This window comes from Physella acuta, unplaced genomic scaffold (genome assembly GCF_028476545.2).
Source record: "Physella acuta isolate Inbredline_101_S28 unplaced genomic scaffold, ASM2847654v3 ptg000896l, whole genome shotgun sequence".
NCBI lineage: Eukaryota > Metazoa > Mollusca > Gastropoda > Physidae > Physella > Physella acuta.
This window is the reverse complement of record NW_026732413.1, coordinates 151,974-171,336: the sequence shown is the minus strand read 5'-3', so window position 1 is coordinate 171,336 and position 19,363 is coordinate 151,974. Positions and strand designations below refer to the sequence as shown.

The 19,363-nt window shown below is 35.9% G+C and overlaps 2 protein-coding genes across 2 annotated transcripts; both read right to left on the bottom strand.

Moving 5' to 3' along the window:
• Positions 1-333: 333 nt before the first annotated feature.
• LOC131952912 (uncharacterized) lies at positions 334-2,997 on the bottom strand. The gene is made up of 4 exons (XM_059315847.1): positions 2,914-2,997; positions 2,718-2,820; positions 1,738-1,859; positions 334-972 (listed from the first exon to the last, which is right to left on the bottom strand). Exons 1-4 carry the CDS (start codon positions 2,995-2,997, stop codon positions 724-726), a joined length of 558 nt encoding a protein of 185 aa, XP_059171830.1. The 3' UTR covers positions 334-723.
• A 4,499-nt stretch (positions 2,998-7,496) lies between these two features.
• Positions 7,497-18,520, bottom strand: LOC131952929 (uncharacterized). Its single transcript, XM_059315865.1, has 11 exons — positions 18,403-18,520; positions 15,094-15,278; positions 14,626-14,735; positions 13,196-13,245; positions 12,936-13,002; positions 11,948-12,111; positions 11,093-11,232; positions 9,988-10,113; positions 9,784-9,886; positions 9,539-9,660; positions 7,497-8,057 (listed from the first exon to the last, which is right to left on the bottom strand). Exons 1-11 carry the CDS (start codon positions 18,419-18,421, stop codon positions 7,797-7,799), a joined length of 1,347 nt encoding a protein of 448 aa, XP_059171848.1. The 5' UTR covers positions 18,422-18,520; the 3' UTR covers positions 7,497-7,796.
• Positions 18,521-19,363: the final 843 nt, after the last annotated feature.

Below are 19,363 nucleotides of genomic sequence, written 5' to 3'. Positions count from 1 at the left end.
GTTAGGTCATTAAGGGTAACAATTAAGTCTGCTTCATACGAGATGTTAGACTATACGCTGGACTCAAACGGCAACCTGATTGAGCGAGAAATAAGCAGAGGTTGCGACCACAGTTGGTCGATGTTGTCAAGTCAATGGAGCGTGAACAAACCTGCTACGGTCGAGTTGTGTTTAAATATTTTTCGAGCTTTCTCTCTGTATGTGCCCTATAAAATCCAAATCTGACATTGTCTGCTTCTCTGGATACCCATTAAACCCAGCTGTCATTTTCAGTAAATTATATTAGCAACAACAGACACGAGGTTAAATGAACACATTTTTATTTACGCTGCAAGTGCATACAGATATTTAATAACGAAACACAATTAAATAGTAAACAAACTATGCATTACTTGGTAGATTTGTGAGTTGGTGTTTTTATTTAATTTTTAAATTAAATTTAGTATGAGTTAACTTGTAAAATATTAGAGAGAAAATTATTTACTAAACCATGTGTATGTGTGAGTGGAGTGGATTAGGATTAATTAAAACTAGACGATAGCCCAAACAACTTCACATGCACTTCACTCACACATGACATCTGAACCAACACTCCATGTATATAAATAAATAAATAAATAAATGTATATATATGTATATATATAAAGACGTATGAATTTTATAATGGGTAGGTAGAGTAAAGTGTATATTCTGTATCTCTACTAGTTGTGAAAATATATCTGACTAATAAACCATAACAAATGAGTCGACGCTTGGGTCTTCTTCAGTGTGACAGACGGGCGTCTTGTTCATGTTGTGGTCCCCATCAGAAGTGGACTCGTCCATTGACAATGGACTGGTCTTGATGTCCACTTTCTGGTCAGTCCAGCTGAGGCAGACCATAGAGCCCCGGGTGATGATCTGGGGGTGGGTGGTCGAGTGCTCCACGCCATCTTTGTCCAGCCACTTCTCCTCAATCAACTCCACACACCTCTGAAAAGTGGGGGATGTAAAATACGTGTTTTATCTCATTAGTTAATGGTTTCTGTATGAGTGGTTTTTTTTATGTGTATTGGGAATTTGTGCGCATATGCATGTTTGTGTTGGAGAATTAGACTATTTACGTACACTTTGTAAACATATTTTGGGTTGTATTACAATCTCAAAAACAGAGAGTCCACATTGACAGCATTGTGTGTGTATGGCTGTTTCATGGAGTAATTTACCGTCGGAATTCGTGCGAGTGTGTAGTTAAACTAGTGATTGTCAAATGTTTTATTATGTCGCTGTAAACTTTATTTATGTAGCGACGCAGTAAATTTAGTTCTTATATTAATACAGAAGCCGTGGTCTAGCGGTAGAGCGCTTGACTGCTCAACCGAAAGTCTCGAGTTCGAACCCGGGTTTAAGTCGGTAGAATGTCCACCCAGCTCTGATGGGCCTCTAACTCACTTTAGGAAAAGTAAAGGTGGCTGGGCATAAAGTTTCAATTGCCGAGGTCTCTGAAACAGACGAACTCTTCTTCATCTGCCCCATGTGTCTTGGGCACGAACGGGAAAAGATGATGATGATGCTATTAGCACAGCGAACTACTGGTTTTGTTGATGGTGAAACGGTTGATATTGTTTTAATAAAAGGCAGGGACTAAACGTTGTTTTGATACAAAAACAAAACAAAAACAAAACAAACAAACAAAACAAAAAATAACAACAGAAATGCAAGACGAATGTAGCTGGCTAGCAAAGACGGATAACTCACTTTATGTTTTTGAAAGAGAACCCCTCCCTCTTCCACAAGCTGAAAAGCCTTTTGGAAGTCTTCAATGAATACCACAAATATGATGTCTACCTTCTTGTGTTGAAAGGTAACAGGGACTACACCTGATGAAAAACACAATCAAACATAATGATACAATGAACGCCGGCACGCTTTATTGTAGTAATTCTTTCTTATGCATATTTATTTTCATCAACTTATTTTAGTGCCCAATATCTGTCTGTTCTCTGTTTCTGGCATGTCTTGTAATTCAGTTTTAATTTACTTTCCGGATACATTTGTCTTCAAGACATGGCAGGGTTTTTAAATTTTAACTTAATTAAATATTAAATTAGTCATTAAAAAATATTAATAGATTAATATCATCAATAACCAAAGTACTAGCATTAAACACAGTGGCGTAGCGAGGTCGGGTGTCACCCGGTGCGGCACTTAATGGTGTCACCCCCCAGAGACGTAGCGACCCTTCCCGGGGACAAGCTTTCAAATCTGTGAGTTTGTCATGGACTTTAGTAGGCGGAAACGAAATACCTTTTTAAGTAAAGCTATCAATCGAATCGGGTGTTAAAATATATTAACTCATCACATGATGTGTAAACTCCATTGAGAACAAACAAGATACAAAAAGTAAAGCACTGATTTTTTTAGCGAAAAAAAAAAACAACCTAAATGTCGATTTAATATTTTGCTTTTAAAAAAAACATTGACTGCTAAAAATCAGAAAAAAAAAGAAAAATGAAAAACAACCGTTATGTTAATAAACTTTTTAACTCAATGCAAATACAAAAAATCAAACTTGCTTTCTTTAGTAAAAATATTGGTCAGTCATTTAAATAAATATGCTAGCGACGAATGCTTTTACTAGAGAAAGCAAGTTTTACAAACATATTATAAGCAAAGATTTTAAAATACTTGTTATATTTTTTAAAAAAAAGAAAGAAAGGAAGGAAGTAAAGGTTTACCTTTAGGGTTGGACAAAGTGGTTCGAATCTCAAACTCCATGACAGAGCACTCTTGTCTTGCTAACAGCTGAGCATGGGCTCGAGACGATGGCTCAACTTCAATCTGCGAACAAATTTCTCCGTTAAAAACATCTTTCGATGTCCTCACTATTTAAACTGTGTAGAGTGACAAGATTTTTCTAGAAATTTTATATACCTGCGAGTCGACATCCCAGGTGTGAAGCTTTTGGAACACTTCACCTTTGACCTTGGTTAGATTGAGGGTATTCTTTTCGTCCATTAGTAAATTATGCGCGGTTCCAAACTGGTTTAACTTCACACAGACCTATATATATATATATATATATATATATATATATATATATATATATATATATATATATATATATATATATATATAATTTGCTATATGTCAACAAAGTAGAAATCCCGAATAGAACTGTACAAACATCCATTCCCCCTCTTCAGCCGTCTATACTACATCTTTCTCACTCCAAGTGAACATTTTTACTTTCTCGTATATACGAAGTAGGCCTATAGAGAAAGTCTTGTAATCGTGCAAAAAAAAAAATCGAGATTTTTACAAATCTCGACGTTTTACACCTCACTGATACGGAAAAACATAATTTTGCAATCTTGTCCGTATGTCTGTGTGTGTGTGTGTGTGTGTCTGTGTGTCCGTGTGTAAACACGATAACTTGAGTACCGTTACAGCTAGGTTGATGAAATTTCATATATAAGTATTTTATCAAAATCGTAGATCCGTATCAACTTTTGAGCGATTTCCGATAACCGGAAGTGGTACTTTTCCTACTTTGAATTTTTCAAAAGCCTATAACTTGAGTACTATTTCATATAGATAAACGAAATTTCACATGTAAGTAAAAGATCTAATTCTCTACCTTCTGTTAAATTTCGAGTAATTTCCGTTGACCGGAAGTAGTAATTTACGCTACTTCCGATTTCTCAAAAAACTAATGTAAATTTTAAAAGTACTAATAATATTGCGCACTATTATGCGCTTTTTTATTTGGCGTTCACTTGGTTTGCAATTAATTTGTCTACGAGATTTTATTCTATTTTTAAAACTTTAAGTATTTAAAATGGATTAAAAATCATGTCTATAGCCCGAGTTCCCATCCCCTGTTATTTTATATAAGAATATTCGAGAAAGTTTAGGGGAGATCACTCCCGGTTTATTTTACTTCACTTTTTATCATGATATTTTCATTTCTCCCATCTCATATTTTATGTTCTTTCTTTACCAGATAAAAAGTTTACTACGTGTCCAAAAGATTTCCGTTACTCTTGCCTGTCCTCTGCACATGATGTGTCTATTCTGCCCACATCGCAGCGCCAACAATACTATGGCACTAGATGTTTCCAGCTTGTATTAACGGTACGTGGTGGTTCACTGTAGATTTCACTTCGTTTACAAGACGCACACATGATGTGTTATTTGCGACGCCAGATCTGTTTCTTCCTACACACATAGACGCTGCACACACACACACACTAATGCAGGACCACTCTCTCTTACAGACACGCACACCCTACACGCTTCACCCCACTCCGTCCACCCCGCCCACACACACCGTGTACGAGAATCTACAATACATTAAAGTAAGTTAAATAAAAAAATATACATTTCCTACTGCTGTCTTCTACCTCATTGTCGACTCTGTAATATTGTTCCAGGTCCACGTCCACCCATGTTGTCATGTCACGTGATCCTCTAAAAGCGTGACTTTGTTTACAGTCGGTTTGGTTGTCATAGTAACACGACATCAGTGGCACCCATTTCGTTCCTGCAATGAATCAATGTACGCACCCATTGTGAGCTGGGAGTAAATGATAATAACGCGCATCGAAAATGTTTACCTTATTTGCAATAACAATTAATTGGTACCTAGGACATTTTTCCAAGATTACGATTGCTGTCGTTTGTATGTGTATTCTGTTTGTAATGTAATGGCATCAATCATGCTTAGCCTAATAATTTAATCATATAAAATATAAAATGTTAATTAGAAGAAGTTAATTAGTAAAGTACACTTAGGTAAAATATATATATATATATATATATATATATATATATATATATATATATATATATATATATATATATATATATATATATATATATATATATATATATATGGACAAAAAACGAAAACGCTCTAATTATAACAAGAAAGTCTGTTTTGTTCAGTAGGATTGATAGATTTTTAAAATGACAAACATCATTTAGGATAGTATAGGATAAAACCTATCAGAGATGAAGGTGACATCTAAAATTGCCTATCGTTTAAGTATATCATATATACAGTGGTTGGTTGGAAAAATGATACACTGTCCGCCCTCTCCTAAGGCCTTTTCAACGCTATAGTTCTGCAGCTGAATTATGGACTATATTGTCAGAGAATACTGCACATGGGAAATCTGTCATATCGTAAACTCCCCCCACCCCTTAATGCACAGAACATTTGTCACAGTGGCAGTTGTGTCACAGAGGACTATGGCAGTCCCCGGGGGAAGAACTCTCCCATACATTCTCTTCCCGTCTATGCAAAGCTTGGCTAAACGCTGTAGCTCATACAGTTTTAACAAATCACCTGTCTGTATGTCTCCGAGGTGAGTTTTGATTGTAGGTCCGTCCTTCACCTTGGGAGATATCTTGGTGACCTTCTGCTCGAAGGTCAGCGGAGCCCAGTCCACATCACAGATGAAGCGTTTTTCAAGCGCGACATTGGTAAGAAAATCTCTTGTTTGTTCGGATGAGTTTCTAAATGAAAACCAAATTGAATGCATTCTAACAAAAGAAATAGGTTTGCTCCAACTTTGGCTTGTATGGTGACGCAGTTAATGTGCTAATTTTATGATACAATAGTAGATGTACGGTTTTTTTTTACACAGGAGAACACGAAGGTACATTAAATAAAAATGCTAATAGAATACGAAAGAAAAATGTCTTTTATTACTATGACGAAGATCTAGAAACTTATGACGTATTAATTTATACATTTCTATGTTTGTTTTGAGGGCACTCTGAATTCAAGAGTAGAAAGAAACGTTAGGTATCAAGTACTCACTCTAGAAGCTTTTGCCAGGCATAACGTCGAATGACCATGTTCAGATTGAGTCTATTCTTGTAGTTCTTGTCTGTAAAGGGATTGTGTATGAAGTTCTTGTTTGTAAAGGGATTGTGTATGAAGTTCTTGTCTGTAAATGGATTGTGTATGAAGTTCTTGTTTGTAAATGGATTGTGTATAAAGTTGTCTGTAAAGGGATTGTGTATGAATTTCTTGTCTGTAAAGGGATTGTGTATGAATTTCTTGTCTGTAAAGGGATTGTGTATGAAGTTCTTGTCTGTAAATTGATTGTGTACACATCAAATAACACGAAAGTGTTGATGATTCATCGTTTTGTTAAATTGTACTGATTGCAGTTGTTTGTGAATGGATTGTGTATGAAGTTCTTGTCTGTAAATGGATTGTGTATGAAACGATTAGAAAAGTTGTGAAATAATTTAGCAAAATAAATGTCACTTGATGTGTTTTAAGGTGAAAACTAGAAGAAATGACAAGACACAATGTAATATACAACTGGGGGATGTTCTCTGTGTAGAATACTATTGATACAACAGGACTCTGAATATGGCCTCTGTTTACTTACTATCAGCTTTCTGTGTTGATGAGATAGCCTTCGATCTTGTTCTCATGAACTAAATTGACAAGCATACACCTAGTTTCATCGTCAATTCCATTAACGCATTTTTAAAGAGATTTCTGTATGTACGGATTTAAAGTTTTTTTCCAAAATTAGATAAACATCACAACGGATAAAAAGACATTCTTGTTGATTCAAGTTGTGTTTCCGTATCTTGTACTCGATTTTAAAACATTGCTGTTTCGTCACAACAAAAATATTTTCACAAAATAATAACTAAAAAATTAAAACACATAAAAACAAATTGTCTTTTATGTGGCGTTAGTTTACTCATCGCTAGAGACACATGCTTCGTCTGCGCTGTAAAGACAACTCTGTTACAAGAATCATAGATAGAATCTAATTTACAAACAGTTAACAAAGTCGAGAAATTTAATAATGTCTTAAACGTTCTTTTGATAAAACGTACCTTTGATTCATCGTGGTTTGATTCTTAATATAGAATATATTATATTTAGCACCACAAAATCAATGTAAAAACCTAATTATGGAAAGCTACTACATGTTACATTTTAAAAGAAAAGGTTTATATTGGTTAAATTAAAACATTTGTATTTTTTAATTCTTTTTTTTTAAATCTGTTACTCGTCATCATATTTTATGCCGTTAATAAAGTTCCTTTTTGAACCTGACGGACCATGGGGCAAGTGAAGTAGAGTTTATCTGTTTCTGTGACCAAAGTATACGAATGGAGTGTGGTTAGCATTATGCCAAGCCGCCTATAATTCCCCTAACGTGAGTTAGGTACCATCTAAGCTGGGTGTACTCGGGGACGATCTACTGACTTGAACCCGGATTCGAACTCAAGAGACACCGCCTCTTTGTTCTTTTGTTTCAATCACCTGGACATGTTTAACCTGGTTAAATCAAGGAATTGTGAGTTTAGCACTACAGCTAGCAGCCTATAATTCGTAAAGACTCTCTTGCTGATAGAGATTTGAAAACCAGACCTGACATATTCTGTTTCTCTACATATTTCAGTGGCTACTATTTAAAAAATTTATAACACAGACACAATTTATTATTACATTATTGAATGTTTATTTTCTGCAGTTGATTTCAGCAATAATTTTTTCTCTTTAATTCAATATCTTTGTATATATCTTTGCATTTGGAAAATATTTGACAATGCATTTATTTTGTAACTTTATTGATGGTACCTTGACATTATCTTTTTATTAATATTTCCTGTTTCAGCCCTTTACAGCTGTGGATGACGGGTTGTTACTCGTTCAGTATACACAAAATGTATAAATTGAATTGCTTGTTTTTATTGATGGTAATTTTTTTTAATCTTTTAAAAAATACGTAAGAAGGATATCAGACAAGCATTTGTACCGCCATATTATATTATGGCTCTTGTGATGAGCAGTTCTTATCAACAAAGACAAATGCTTTATCGCTTGCGTTCTCTTCAGAGTGACTCACGACCACGTCGGCCACATCAGAAGTGGACTCATCCATTGACAATGGACTGGTCTTGATGTCCACTTTCTGGTCAGTCCAACTGAGACAGACACACGTGCCCCGGGTGATGATCTGGGGGTGGTAGGTCACATGCTCCACGCCATCTTTGTCCAGCCACCTCTCCTCAACCACCTCAACACATGCCTTATAAGAGAAGGAGAGGGGGGGGGGGGGTGTAGAAGAGCAGATAAAAGATAGTAACTTTTTTTAAAAGTACGAATTTTTCTGTTTTTATGTAGTAACATGTGCACAATGTATCTTTGTGTTGGAATCTGTGTACTTTGATAGTGAATATTTTTTGTATTCACACAGTAAATTTAGTTTGACGATGACAGCAGCAAATGTATGGTTTTTTAAAATGTGTATTTTATGCAGTGTTAGATGTTACGATATTACAATAATACAGAAGTAAAATGAATGTTAAACAAATAAAGTTTTCAGCTCGAAGTAGACGGTTTCAGTAACGTCAGAATTTGGAGGGATACTGTGGCCAGCACTGAGGCTCTCTGACTTTTCCCTTAGGTGAGTCAGGTACAAATCAAAGCTTCGTGAATCTAAGGACGACATCTTACGTCGTAAATAAAATACTTAAAAAAAAACTTTTTAAAAAACCACGTTTTTCTTGTGGACTAAAAAGTAGAAAATAACTATTTACATACATTTGATGACAAAAAACGTGGGTACGTTCACTATCAAATTTCCCGACCCATCTGCCCGACCCACGTTTTTTGTCATCAAATGTATGTAAATAGTTATTTTCTACTTTTTAGTCCACAAGAAAAACGTGGTTTTTTAAAAAGTTTTTTTTTAAGTATTTTATTTTCTCCTTTTTAGTCCGTTGCTACACATGAAAAACGTGGTTTTTAAAAAGTTTTTTATATAGTTTATTTTCTACTTTATCTAATCACTTGATTAAGTATGACTTGACTAAGTGTTTTTAAATACACGGACTAAAAAAATCTTGAGCGACCGATACGCTTTAAACAGAGAAAGGGTGTCATTTACGTTGCTGGCGTGGAGATCTACTCACGAATCACGTGATCAAATCTCCCATAAACAAACAAATAAACGCGAAGCTGAGTTAAGGAAAAACGTGTTTATGTGTATTTTAGCATGCCCAGCGTACCAACCGTGTCACCGTTAACAATGTGTTACCGTGTCCGTTCTCCTTTTTAGTCCGTTGCTACACATAAAAAACGTGGTTTTTAAAAAAGTGTTTATAAATACACGGACTAAAAATCTTGAGCGACCAGGATTCGAACCTGGGTTGTCGCGGCCACGCGAAGTACTAACCACTATACGATCACGGCCAGCGCGCTCACATCGATTGGGGCCGAAGTAACTGTGTCAATAGGACTGCAGTCTTGTCGGTATCTTTAGAAATCATGTCCTCAATTTTATGGTCCTTGGGGCGTAATTAAATTAAGCTAATTACGGTCACTAATTGCTAGTTTTTATGATTGCATCTGAAATTGTTAGGCGAAATTAGCATGCATGCCAAATTTCAGGTCTCTAGAGCAATCAGAAGTGGGCTAATTTTCGATGTCAATTTTAACAACAAACATCCAAACAAACAAACGCGAAGCTGAGTTAAGAAAAACGTTTTAAAAAAGGAGGCAACTCACCTTTTCTTCGGGTGTAAGAACTCCTCCATCTTCAACAAGCTGAAAAGCCTCATGTAAGTTTTCAATCTCTATGGTCATAGAGAAATCGTAACACCTAAACTTAAAGTCAACGCGGACAAATCCTGTTAAAAATGCAATAGAAGTAAACAATTTAGTGAGCTAGATCTGGTTTTGAATAGAGAGACGTTATTAGAGCTATTTAATCATAAGTATTTTATTTTTACAAATATAAAGTTGGGTTTGACCTTTAGGGTTGGACAAAGTGGTTCGAATCTCAAACTCTACGACAGAGCACTCTCGTCTTACTAACAGCTGAGCATGGGCTCGAGACGATGGCTCAACTTCAACCTGCGAAAAATTAGGGCAGTAAATAATTTCTTTCATATTCTTCCTTATTTTTAATAGCGTAAAGTTACAGCTTAAGGTTTCTCAAAGATCTGGAAACATACCTGTGACTTTGTTTTCCAGGTGTCGTTCTTCTTGAAAATCTGGCCTCTGTCCTTAAATAGGTTCAGGATATTGTTGTTGTTTATTTTAAAATGAGCGGTTTCAGGGAGGCTTAATCTCACTCGCACCTGGTTGTTCAATATATATATATATATATATATATATATATATATATATATATATATATATATATATATATATATATACATGTCAGGACAAATGATCTCAGACAAATTATCTCAAGGACAAATTATCTCAAGGACAAATGATCTCAAAGACAAATAATCTCACGGACAAAAGATACCAAGACAAAACATAGCAGGACAAATGATACCATGGACAAATGGACTCAGACAAAATATCTCAGACAAAATATCCCACACAAAAAACGCTTTAAAATTTGTTTTTAGCCAGCCTACATTATTTTTGCGATAGTTTTTTAACATGATTTTTTTAATAAAGAAAAGTAAAAAAAAACAATTTCTTCTTTTAATTATTACGTAAATACGGCCTACTAAAGATTCAAATAGCTTTAAATTGGAACATATGCAAAATTAATAATATACATAGAAAACAACAATGTGACAAAAAAAAAATCAAGAAACTACCAAAACACTTTACACATATCAAGCTTCTGGATCTCACACAATCAGGACCTGCATGCCAGATTTTAAGCATTGTTTTTCACGATCTACAAACATTTTTAAAGCTCATTTATTTCAGGCCATATCTTTTTTGTATTTTATCGAAATGAAATTATGAAATAATTTAAATTTGAATGAGACAGTTGAATAGGCATCTGCATATCTATTTTTTTCAGTTCCACCTCTGGTTTTCAAGTGTCAATCTAAAAAATTCTACTCTTCACGAAAGATCTAGGTTCTTGATTTCTGTCCACCTTATGTAATATTTCCAGAGAGCCGTACAAAACAAAATGTCGTGCTAGATTCCTCGAGGTTTTATCAGCCGAATATCGGATGTTCACTGCAAATGGTTTTATTGGGTTTACAATACGCAATCGTGCTTGCATCACAAACACATATACACGCAAACACATACACATACGCAGAGTCGCAGGCGCACACGCATTCATGCGCCGACCACTACCGTTTGGTCCACCGTGTAATACTGGTCAAGGTCCACATTAACCCAGGACATCGTGTCACGTGATCCTTTAAACGTGTGACTTTGTTTAGTATCGGCTCGGTTGTCATAGTAACACGACAACAGTGACACCCATTGTGCGCCTGGGATAAACAAACATGTGCATTAGTCTTGAAAGTGAATACCGTAATCACAATTGAAATTTTATACTGAGTTATTTGTTACATTTGTTTTCCTCTTACCTATGTAGCTATTATTTATTTTAATTCTTTTCTCTATTTTATAATGGCTCCGCGTATGTTTTAGCCACTCATTCTACTTGTATAGCTTTGAAACAGGTTAATTAGCGAGGTAAAATCAGCTTAAAAACTGTTATATCAGCAGAAGCGTCAATAGAAACCATTGCCCATCTTGGAAAAATATTTGAACACATTTTCAAATGAAAGTAAAAACATTGTCAGCAACACGTGCACTCCGCGAGATAGACAACTAATACAATATGGCAACAATCTTTATATCACATTTAAAGAAGACTGCAGATTAATACGTTTTTATCTCCAATAAAAATGTAAAGAAAATTTAATATTTTGAAATCTCTAAAAGAAAATTAACGGCCCAGTGTTAGCCAGTGATCGACTTTTATTCATGAAACCAACCAGTTTTGACCGGCTAGCGATCGCTAGTGTTTAATCTTGCAATCTCCACTTTTATTATTGAATAATTCCATATAAGTGAATGATCTAATGCCTAATTAGAGTACAAACGAATGTATCTGAATAATTAAAATTGAATTACACGATTGGACACAAAGCCACAAATAAACAAACAGACATTGTGAGCTAAACAAAAAAAAGTCACCTGTTTTCTTTTCTCCCATGAAGGTTTTAATAGAAGTATCGTCCTTCACCTTGGGACCGAACTTGGTGACCTTGTGGTCGAAGTTTAGGGCCTTCCAGTCCACATCGAAACTGAAGAAGTTCTTCTGCATGATAAGGTAATCCCTCAAATTCTTTGGGGATTGGCTAAATGAAATTAATTTTTTTTAATACGGCAATATATGACATGTTTGACCCAGTAAATGCATTTTTATAATACAACTATAGACATATGGTTCGTAGACATTTAGGTTACAGTACTACAAATACAAATAAAATTGCACTTGAATACTTTAAGAAAAAAATCTAAGGTAGTGATTTTGTTGTTCTGACGTTCTCTCTATTTTGCCAGAAAACATTACCAATACCAAACAGAGTTTATTCCAGGCATCTCTTGGGGAAAGGGGGGGGGGGGCAAGTGCCCCCCCCCCCCCCCCCGACGTCTACCGCCCCCCCCCCGACAAAATGGAATTTATATAGAAAATATATACTTTTACCAATGCCAATCCCCCTCCCCCCGGAAATGTTGACCGCCCCCCCCCCACGTAAATATCAAGTGCCCACCTCCCCCCGGTGAAAAAAGTCTGGAAGAAACACTGATACTAAACTGTGGAGAACAACTTGACAAGACCCAATGGGCAATTAAATACATAAAGGCGTAAATGGGGATGAATTGGACACACCATGCGTAAACAAGCAAGCACTTAATCAGACGGGCACTAGACTGGAATCCTCAAGGGAAGAGGAAAGTAGGGATGCCAAAATAAGTTTGGAAAAGTTCAGCTGTCAACGAAACAGCCGGAATGTCGAGGACCCAGCTTGGAATAATCGTCCAGAGCCAAGTTTAAAAAAGTCTAGAAGAAACACTGTCCCCAAGAATGATGATAATGATGATGATGTTTTCTATATTAGTTTTCGAAAAAAAATCTGAATTGAACAATAGAAAGAAAGGCTATTTTTAAAGTACTTACCTGAGTAGTTTTTGCCATGCGAATCGATATATTATCGCATCCAAGTCAACCGTAGCCATGTCCTTCTCTGTTAAGGAAACGTGTAAACATGTTAAACACGAGAAGCTCATAAAGTTCCTTTATTATATTGTGCTGAATGGAGTTTCGTGTGATGTAGAGTAATGTTACAAAACACTTTATTAATTTAATATATATGACGTAGCATGCGTTTTGTTGTGGTAAAATTTAAACCGTTTATATTTTACAGTTATTTCCCTTACCCAGAAATATAGTTCTTGTGTCCTCTTCCCATTTTATGTCGGGGAGGTTTCTAAAATCAAGTCATTACAACTGTTTAGGTCATGAATAAAAATAAACAGGACAATAGAAAAAACAACCATTGGCATACACCAATCTATTTTCTGGCTTCAACAAGCAGAACGGTCACGTGACAGTGAAATTGTGTCCATTTTATTGATAAATCCAAAGAACACTCCGTATATCAATTCTCTGACCCATTTATTGACAAATTAACAGGAAAATCCACACACCAAATTTCAGTCTGCTGTTCAGTCCACTAACAAGTAAACTAACCATCTACCTGACAAGTAAACTGACCATCCACTGACAAGTAAACTGACCACCCACTGACAAGTAAACTAACCATCTACCTGACAAGTAAACTAACCATCTACCTGACAAGTAAACTAACCATCCACTGACAAGTAAACTGACCATCCACTGACAAGTAAACTGACCATCCACTGACAAGTAAACTGCCCATCTGACAAGTAAACTGACCATCCACTGACAAGTAAACTGCCCACCTGACAAGTAAACTGACCATCCCCTGACAAGTAAACTGACCATCCACTGACAATTAAACTGACCATCCACTGACAAGTAAACTGCCCATCCACTGACATGTAAACTGACCATCCACTGACAAGTAAACTGCCCATCTGACAAGTAAACTGACCGTCCACTGACAAGTAAACTGACCATCCACTGACAAGTAAACTGCCCATCTGACAAGTAAACTGACCATCCACTGACAAGTAAACTGACCATCTGACAAGTAAACTGACCATCCACTGACAAGTAAACTGACCATCCACTCACAAGTAAACTGACCATCCACTGACAAGTAAACTGACCATCCACTGACAAGTAAACTGACCATCCACTGACAAGTAAACTGACCATCCACTGACAAGTAAACTGACCATCCACTGACAAGTAAACTGACCATTCACTGACAAGTAAACTGACCATCCACTGACAAGTAAACTGACCATCCACTGACAAGTAAACGGACCATCCACTGACAAGTAAACTGCCCATCTGACAAGTAAACTGACCATCTACTGACAAGTAAACTGACCATCCACTGACAGTTAAACTGACCATCCACTGACAAGTAAACTGACCATCTACTGACAAGTAAACTGCCCATCTGACAAGTAAACTGACCATCTACTGACAAGTAAACTGACCATCCACTGACAAGTAAACTGACCATCCACTGACAAGTAAACTGACCATCCACTGACAAGTAAACTGACCATCACTTGACAAGTAAACTTACCGAACCACTGACAAAACGTCTCACCAACATACAAATCAACAGACTTACCAAACAATGACAAATTCATTCTTCGACAACTGACCCTCTCACTAACCATAACATGAGCAAACGCCTTTTTTTTACCTGAGTATCCAACTAATGAACTTCTCAAAGAGAACCACATGTGTGGCCATATTAAAAACGAGACATGTCGGCACAACCAAAAAAAATACTCCTTCAAATCTCATCAATACCTGCAACGATTAAAACCTTTTTACTTATTAATTCAAATTTTGTTTTTGCATACTACTACATTCATTTTTAATAAGTAAGCCAAACATTCAACTTGATCCTAATTTCAGCAATATTTCAAAGATAAATCACCCAATATTTTGTCCCACTTTTTAAAATAGAGGCACTATGACTTTTTTAACATCATTTAATTTTTTTAAAAGTTGTATAATAAACTTGTTCATATAGGAGCGTCTATTTTTCCAACAACCCTAAGTTAAGAAAAGTGTTTCATGTTTTTGTATAATATAGACACCCTTAACTATTTTTTTTAGTAAAAACAAATTTAATTTGAAAAAGGAAGAATCAAATTTTACTCACCTCACAGTTTGGCAAATATAAAGAAAACACAATCGACTCGAGAAGAGAGAGGCCAATTATCAAGAAGAAAATCATGTATATTCCGACAGCGATGTCGAGTGGCTGGAAAACAACGGCCATGAATTCCATTGTGAACCTCTGCAGCCATGATATGTGTTGGCAGGATGGTGTAGCCACATGGTTTTCTATGCCGGTAATGTAAGGAGAGTCGGTGTTAATGTAGGTGAGGCGTAAAGGACAATAAGAAGTGAGGCTGGGGTGTAAGTGTAAGTGCTTTGGACGGAAGTGTTTGTGTGAGGGGGGAGGTGTGCAGATGTTGGGAAGGCAAGGGTGATGTTGTGGTATGATATGTACCTACTCCCTTCCATGGTGAGCTATATTGTGACACGAACAACACCATTCAATGCGATTTTTAAATCTTCTAAGGTGTTACTATTATTCTGAACACGCAAGTAGCGATCTTTGATCTGCCGTATGAGCTAATAATCATGAGTAACGTGTACATATCTTAATTCCAAAGGGGTAGATAATGAGGGGTAGATAACTGAACAGGATTAAAGCAAATATATTTTTCGATTTAAAATCCAATATTAACTCACTATTATATTTAAAAAATCTAATGATTATAAAGCCTATTTAAAAATATAACAAGCTTTTAGATGCACTAAAAAAGAACACGGATTAGCATAGATGTTGGTCGCTCGTAAAATCTATGAAAAAAGAAATTGTCTTCTTCTTTTAAATATAATATCCACGACTTAAAACTTTAAAGTCTTTTCTTTTTTAAAAGTTTTTTTTTTTTTAAATTCACGTTTCATTAACATGAAGAAAACGTTTCATAAGGTCATTCGAAGGGTGCACGGGTATGGTTACATAAGGTCATTCGGTGGTTGCACGGGTATAGTTACATAAGGCCATTCGGTGGTTGCACGGGTATGGTTAAGAGATAATGAGTTGTGCCTTAATCTCACAACAAAGTACGTTACGACCAACGTAAAGTAAAATAAAGACTAAGCCGAAATACTTATGAAATACACAAAAGTCACAAAGCCCAGTGGCATTATTCACACTGGTTCTTAAGAACAGATTACAGTTGTGGCTATGGATACGTCACCTGAATGGCATTACTACAGTTGCTTTCTTTAAATTATTCACATTAAAACTCAAAAATTTTTGAACAATTTATTGGCAATTATTTAACCATGGTCAGTATTGTGACGGTAATGTTATTCTACCGCCATCCTGTGCTCCGCCTCTTCCTCCCCTCTCTTTCTCTCTCTCTCTCTCTCTCTCTCTCTCTCTCTCTCTCTCTCTCCCCCCCCCCCCGTTAGACTGTTCAGTCGCTAGATCTACATTGCGACTCATCCCATGCCGAAAAGGCTTATGGGACAGGCCCGTCGCTGGTGCGATAATAGGGCCGGTAACCGATCAACCCGGTCCTTTTTACCCTGATCACTGCCCTTGCTCAGCGCACCTGCACGCTAACCCTCACCCTGGGTATAGGGGCGTCCAAGAAATCAGCAGTTATTGCTTCTTAACAGAAGGTATTTGATTATTTTAAAAACTAGAAATCTATAATATCGACCTTAAGTGTCATATGTTTTATTGTCTGTATTTGATGTAATTTTACTATTATCTATATTGTTGTAATTTTCCCTCAACTTGAGTTGTATTTAATGAGTACCTCTCATTACTATATCCCACAACATTGTTCTATCCTACACATGTAACTCTAGTTATGTTGTTTATGTTAGCAATATTTAGTAGGCCATGCCTTCTATTTACAGCGTTCTAGGTCGGGAACCAATCATTCAACTCACAACTGCTATTTTAACAGACAAGGCGAGCGCATGTGTACGCGCTGGAAGTCTCAAGTTATTAAGTTATGTAAACTCTATAAGTGTAATGAAAGTTTATAATTAAGACATCACATACGCAAAACAAAATTTGTAATAAATTTTTTAATAACCTTCTGGGTTATTAGCTTTATTATTTTAATATCAATAACTGTTGTACTGTATTCCTGGTAGAGAAGAGGCAGAGACCCTCCTACCGGTTGAATTTACGCAATTTACAGGTTTTACTACTATCACGGTACAAATATACATTTTATACCGTTAACAAGTATTATTTGTGTGCTATATACCCTATCTTCCTGTCAATATTTTGTTCTGTAGCCTTTGAAAACGTTTGTTTTTAAACTCATTATAAGTGGTGAGATACAATTAAAACGAAAACAAAAAAATGTACATGCATTTTTCATGTCAACACTAGAACATGAAATCTCTTCTGTTTTCAGTACAACAGGAGCAGTATTCAGTACAACAGTAGCAGTATTCAGTACAACAGTAGCAGTATTCAGTACAACAGTAGCAGTATTCAGTACAACAGTAGCAGTATTCAGTACAACAGTAGCAGTATTCAGTACAACAGTAGCAGTATTCAGTACAACAGTAGCAGTATTCAGCGTTTGTAGGGTCCCATTTTTACCACGGAATAATTGTTTGTATGACCGTTGTCTAGTGACCCTGACCTGCCAAGGTACCATAATTTATTCATAATCATAATGATGGGAAGGAGTGGTCTAGCGGTAAAGAGCTGGACTGCTAACCCGTATGTCTCGAGTTCGAATCCGGATTAAAGTCAGTAGACCGCCCCTGAGTCCACCCAACTCTGATGGGTACCCAACTCACGTTAGGGAAAGTAAAGGCGGCTGGGCTTAGTGCTGACCACACTATCTCTTCATATGCCGAGGTCACAGAAACAAGTGAACTCTACTTCACTTGCCCCATAGATCGTCAGGTTTGAAAGGGAAACTTTTACATAATGATGATAATTATAGCAGCGATAAGTGCAAAATGAATATTGTTAAGAAAGATGAAGGTGAGTCCAATGACTACGTGTCAATGCACCATAGGCACGGCATATAGATCTAGCCTATCAATGAAAGTTATAGGAATTCAAATAATAAAATTGTTTTGAATTAGACTAAAAAGACCTAACAATAAGTCAATAGGGATATAAATAATTAATAAATTCATTACATTAAAATGCGTATTACGCATAATTAAAACAAAAAAAATATAACAGATCATAATCATCTGTAAAAAAATAATTACAAAAACTACACAATAGAGTAGAACTAGAATTAACTAAATCTAGTTAAATATTTTTACACTAACAACCGTACTACTGTACTGTTATAGATCTATATTTAATCACAAATCTCAACTTGTAGATTTATCTGTGCCGATTGCATTGAGCACATACATTTTTGAAAAAAATAAAAATAAAAACAAAGATTCTTACCTTTATCTTTTACTTTCATGGCTGCAGTTTGATAAAATACGTAAAAAGGTTTTTAAAGATGTTCTTATTGTGGTGAGAAAAGAGTCTCTAAGAGACGACAGCAAGGACGTGCTGTTACGTGCGCACTGTATTGCAATGTGTTGACGGGAATTCCCTAACCAAAATATCAATGCAAATGATCTCCGACAAAATATCGCAAATTATCGTAGACAAAATATCTCGTCACGGATAAACAATCGTATGGCAAAATGCATCAGGATAATCGATCTCACAGACAAATGATCTCATGGAAAAATGATCTCATGGAAAAATGATCTCATGGAAAAATGATCACAGAGAAAATATCTCACGGATAAATGATCTCATGACAAAATACATTAGGACAATTTATCTCACTGACGAATAATCTCAGAAAAAATATCCCAGACAAAATATGTTACGGACGAATGAACTCAGTAAAAAAATAGGGACAAATGATCTCAGGACTATTGTCAAAACACGTGCGATATGTCTCCAAAAAGTGAAAGGGTCATCAGCTAAGTAATCTCATTTGATTTAGTTTCGTCCAGCTGATGAGATGTATTTGCCTCATGCCCACTTAAGCTGTGTATGGAAAATGTATTTTAACCTTCGCATATTATGCTACTAATTACATTTTAAAATGATAAAATTAATATAACACACATATTCATAGTTTATTAAAATTACCCTTAATTAAAAAGATATTTTACCGTGAGATATTTTGTTTGGGATATTTGTCTAAACCAAATTGCGGTGAACAATATGTCTTGTAGCCTTTACTTTTGCCCATTCGTTCCAGGCATTTATTAGAGCTGGGTGAACTCATGGACGTGCAACATTAAACCCATTACTACTGGCTGGGTGAAATATTTTTTGTTCATGCTTTAATTAAGCTAACACGCCAGTCTCAGGTCATTAAGGGTAACAAATTAGTCTGCTT

Coding starts and splice junctions, on each gene's coding strand:
- LOC131952912 (XM_059315847.1), bottom strand. CDS start 2,997: ATGGACGAAAAGAATACCCTCAATCTAACCAAGGTCAAAGGTGAAGTG. Junction 2,821..2,913: donor CCTGGGATGTCGACTCGCAG/GTATATAAAATT, acceptor ATTTGTTCGCAG/ATTGAAGTTGAGCCATCGTC. Junction 973..1,737: donor TTCTCTTTCAAAAACATAAA/GTGAGTTATCCG, acceptor CCCACTTTTCAG/AGGTGTGTGGAGTTGATTGA.
- LOC131952929 (XM_059315865.1), bottom strand. Junction 14,736..15,093: donor TATATTTGCCAAACTGTGAG/GTGAGTAAAATT, acceptor TAATCGTTGCAG/GTATTGATGAGATTTGAAGG. Junction 13,003..13,195: donor CACAAGAACTATATTTCTGG/GTAAGGGAAATA, acceptor TTTCCTTAACAG/AGAAGGACATGGCTACGGTT.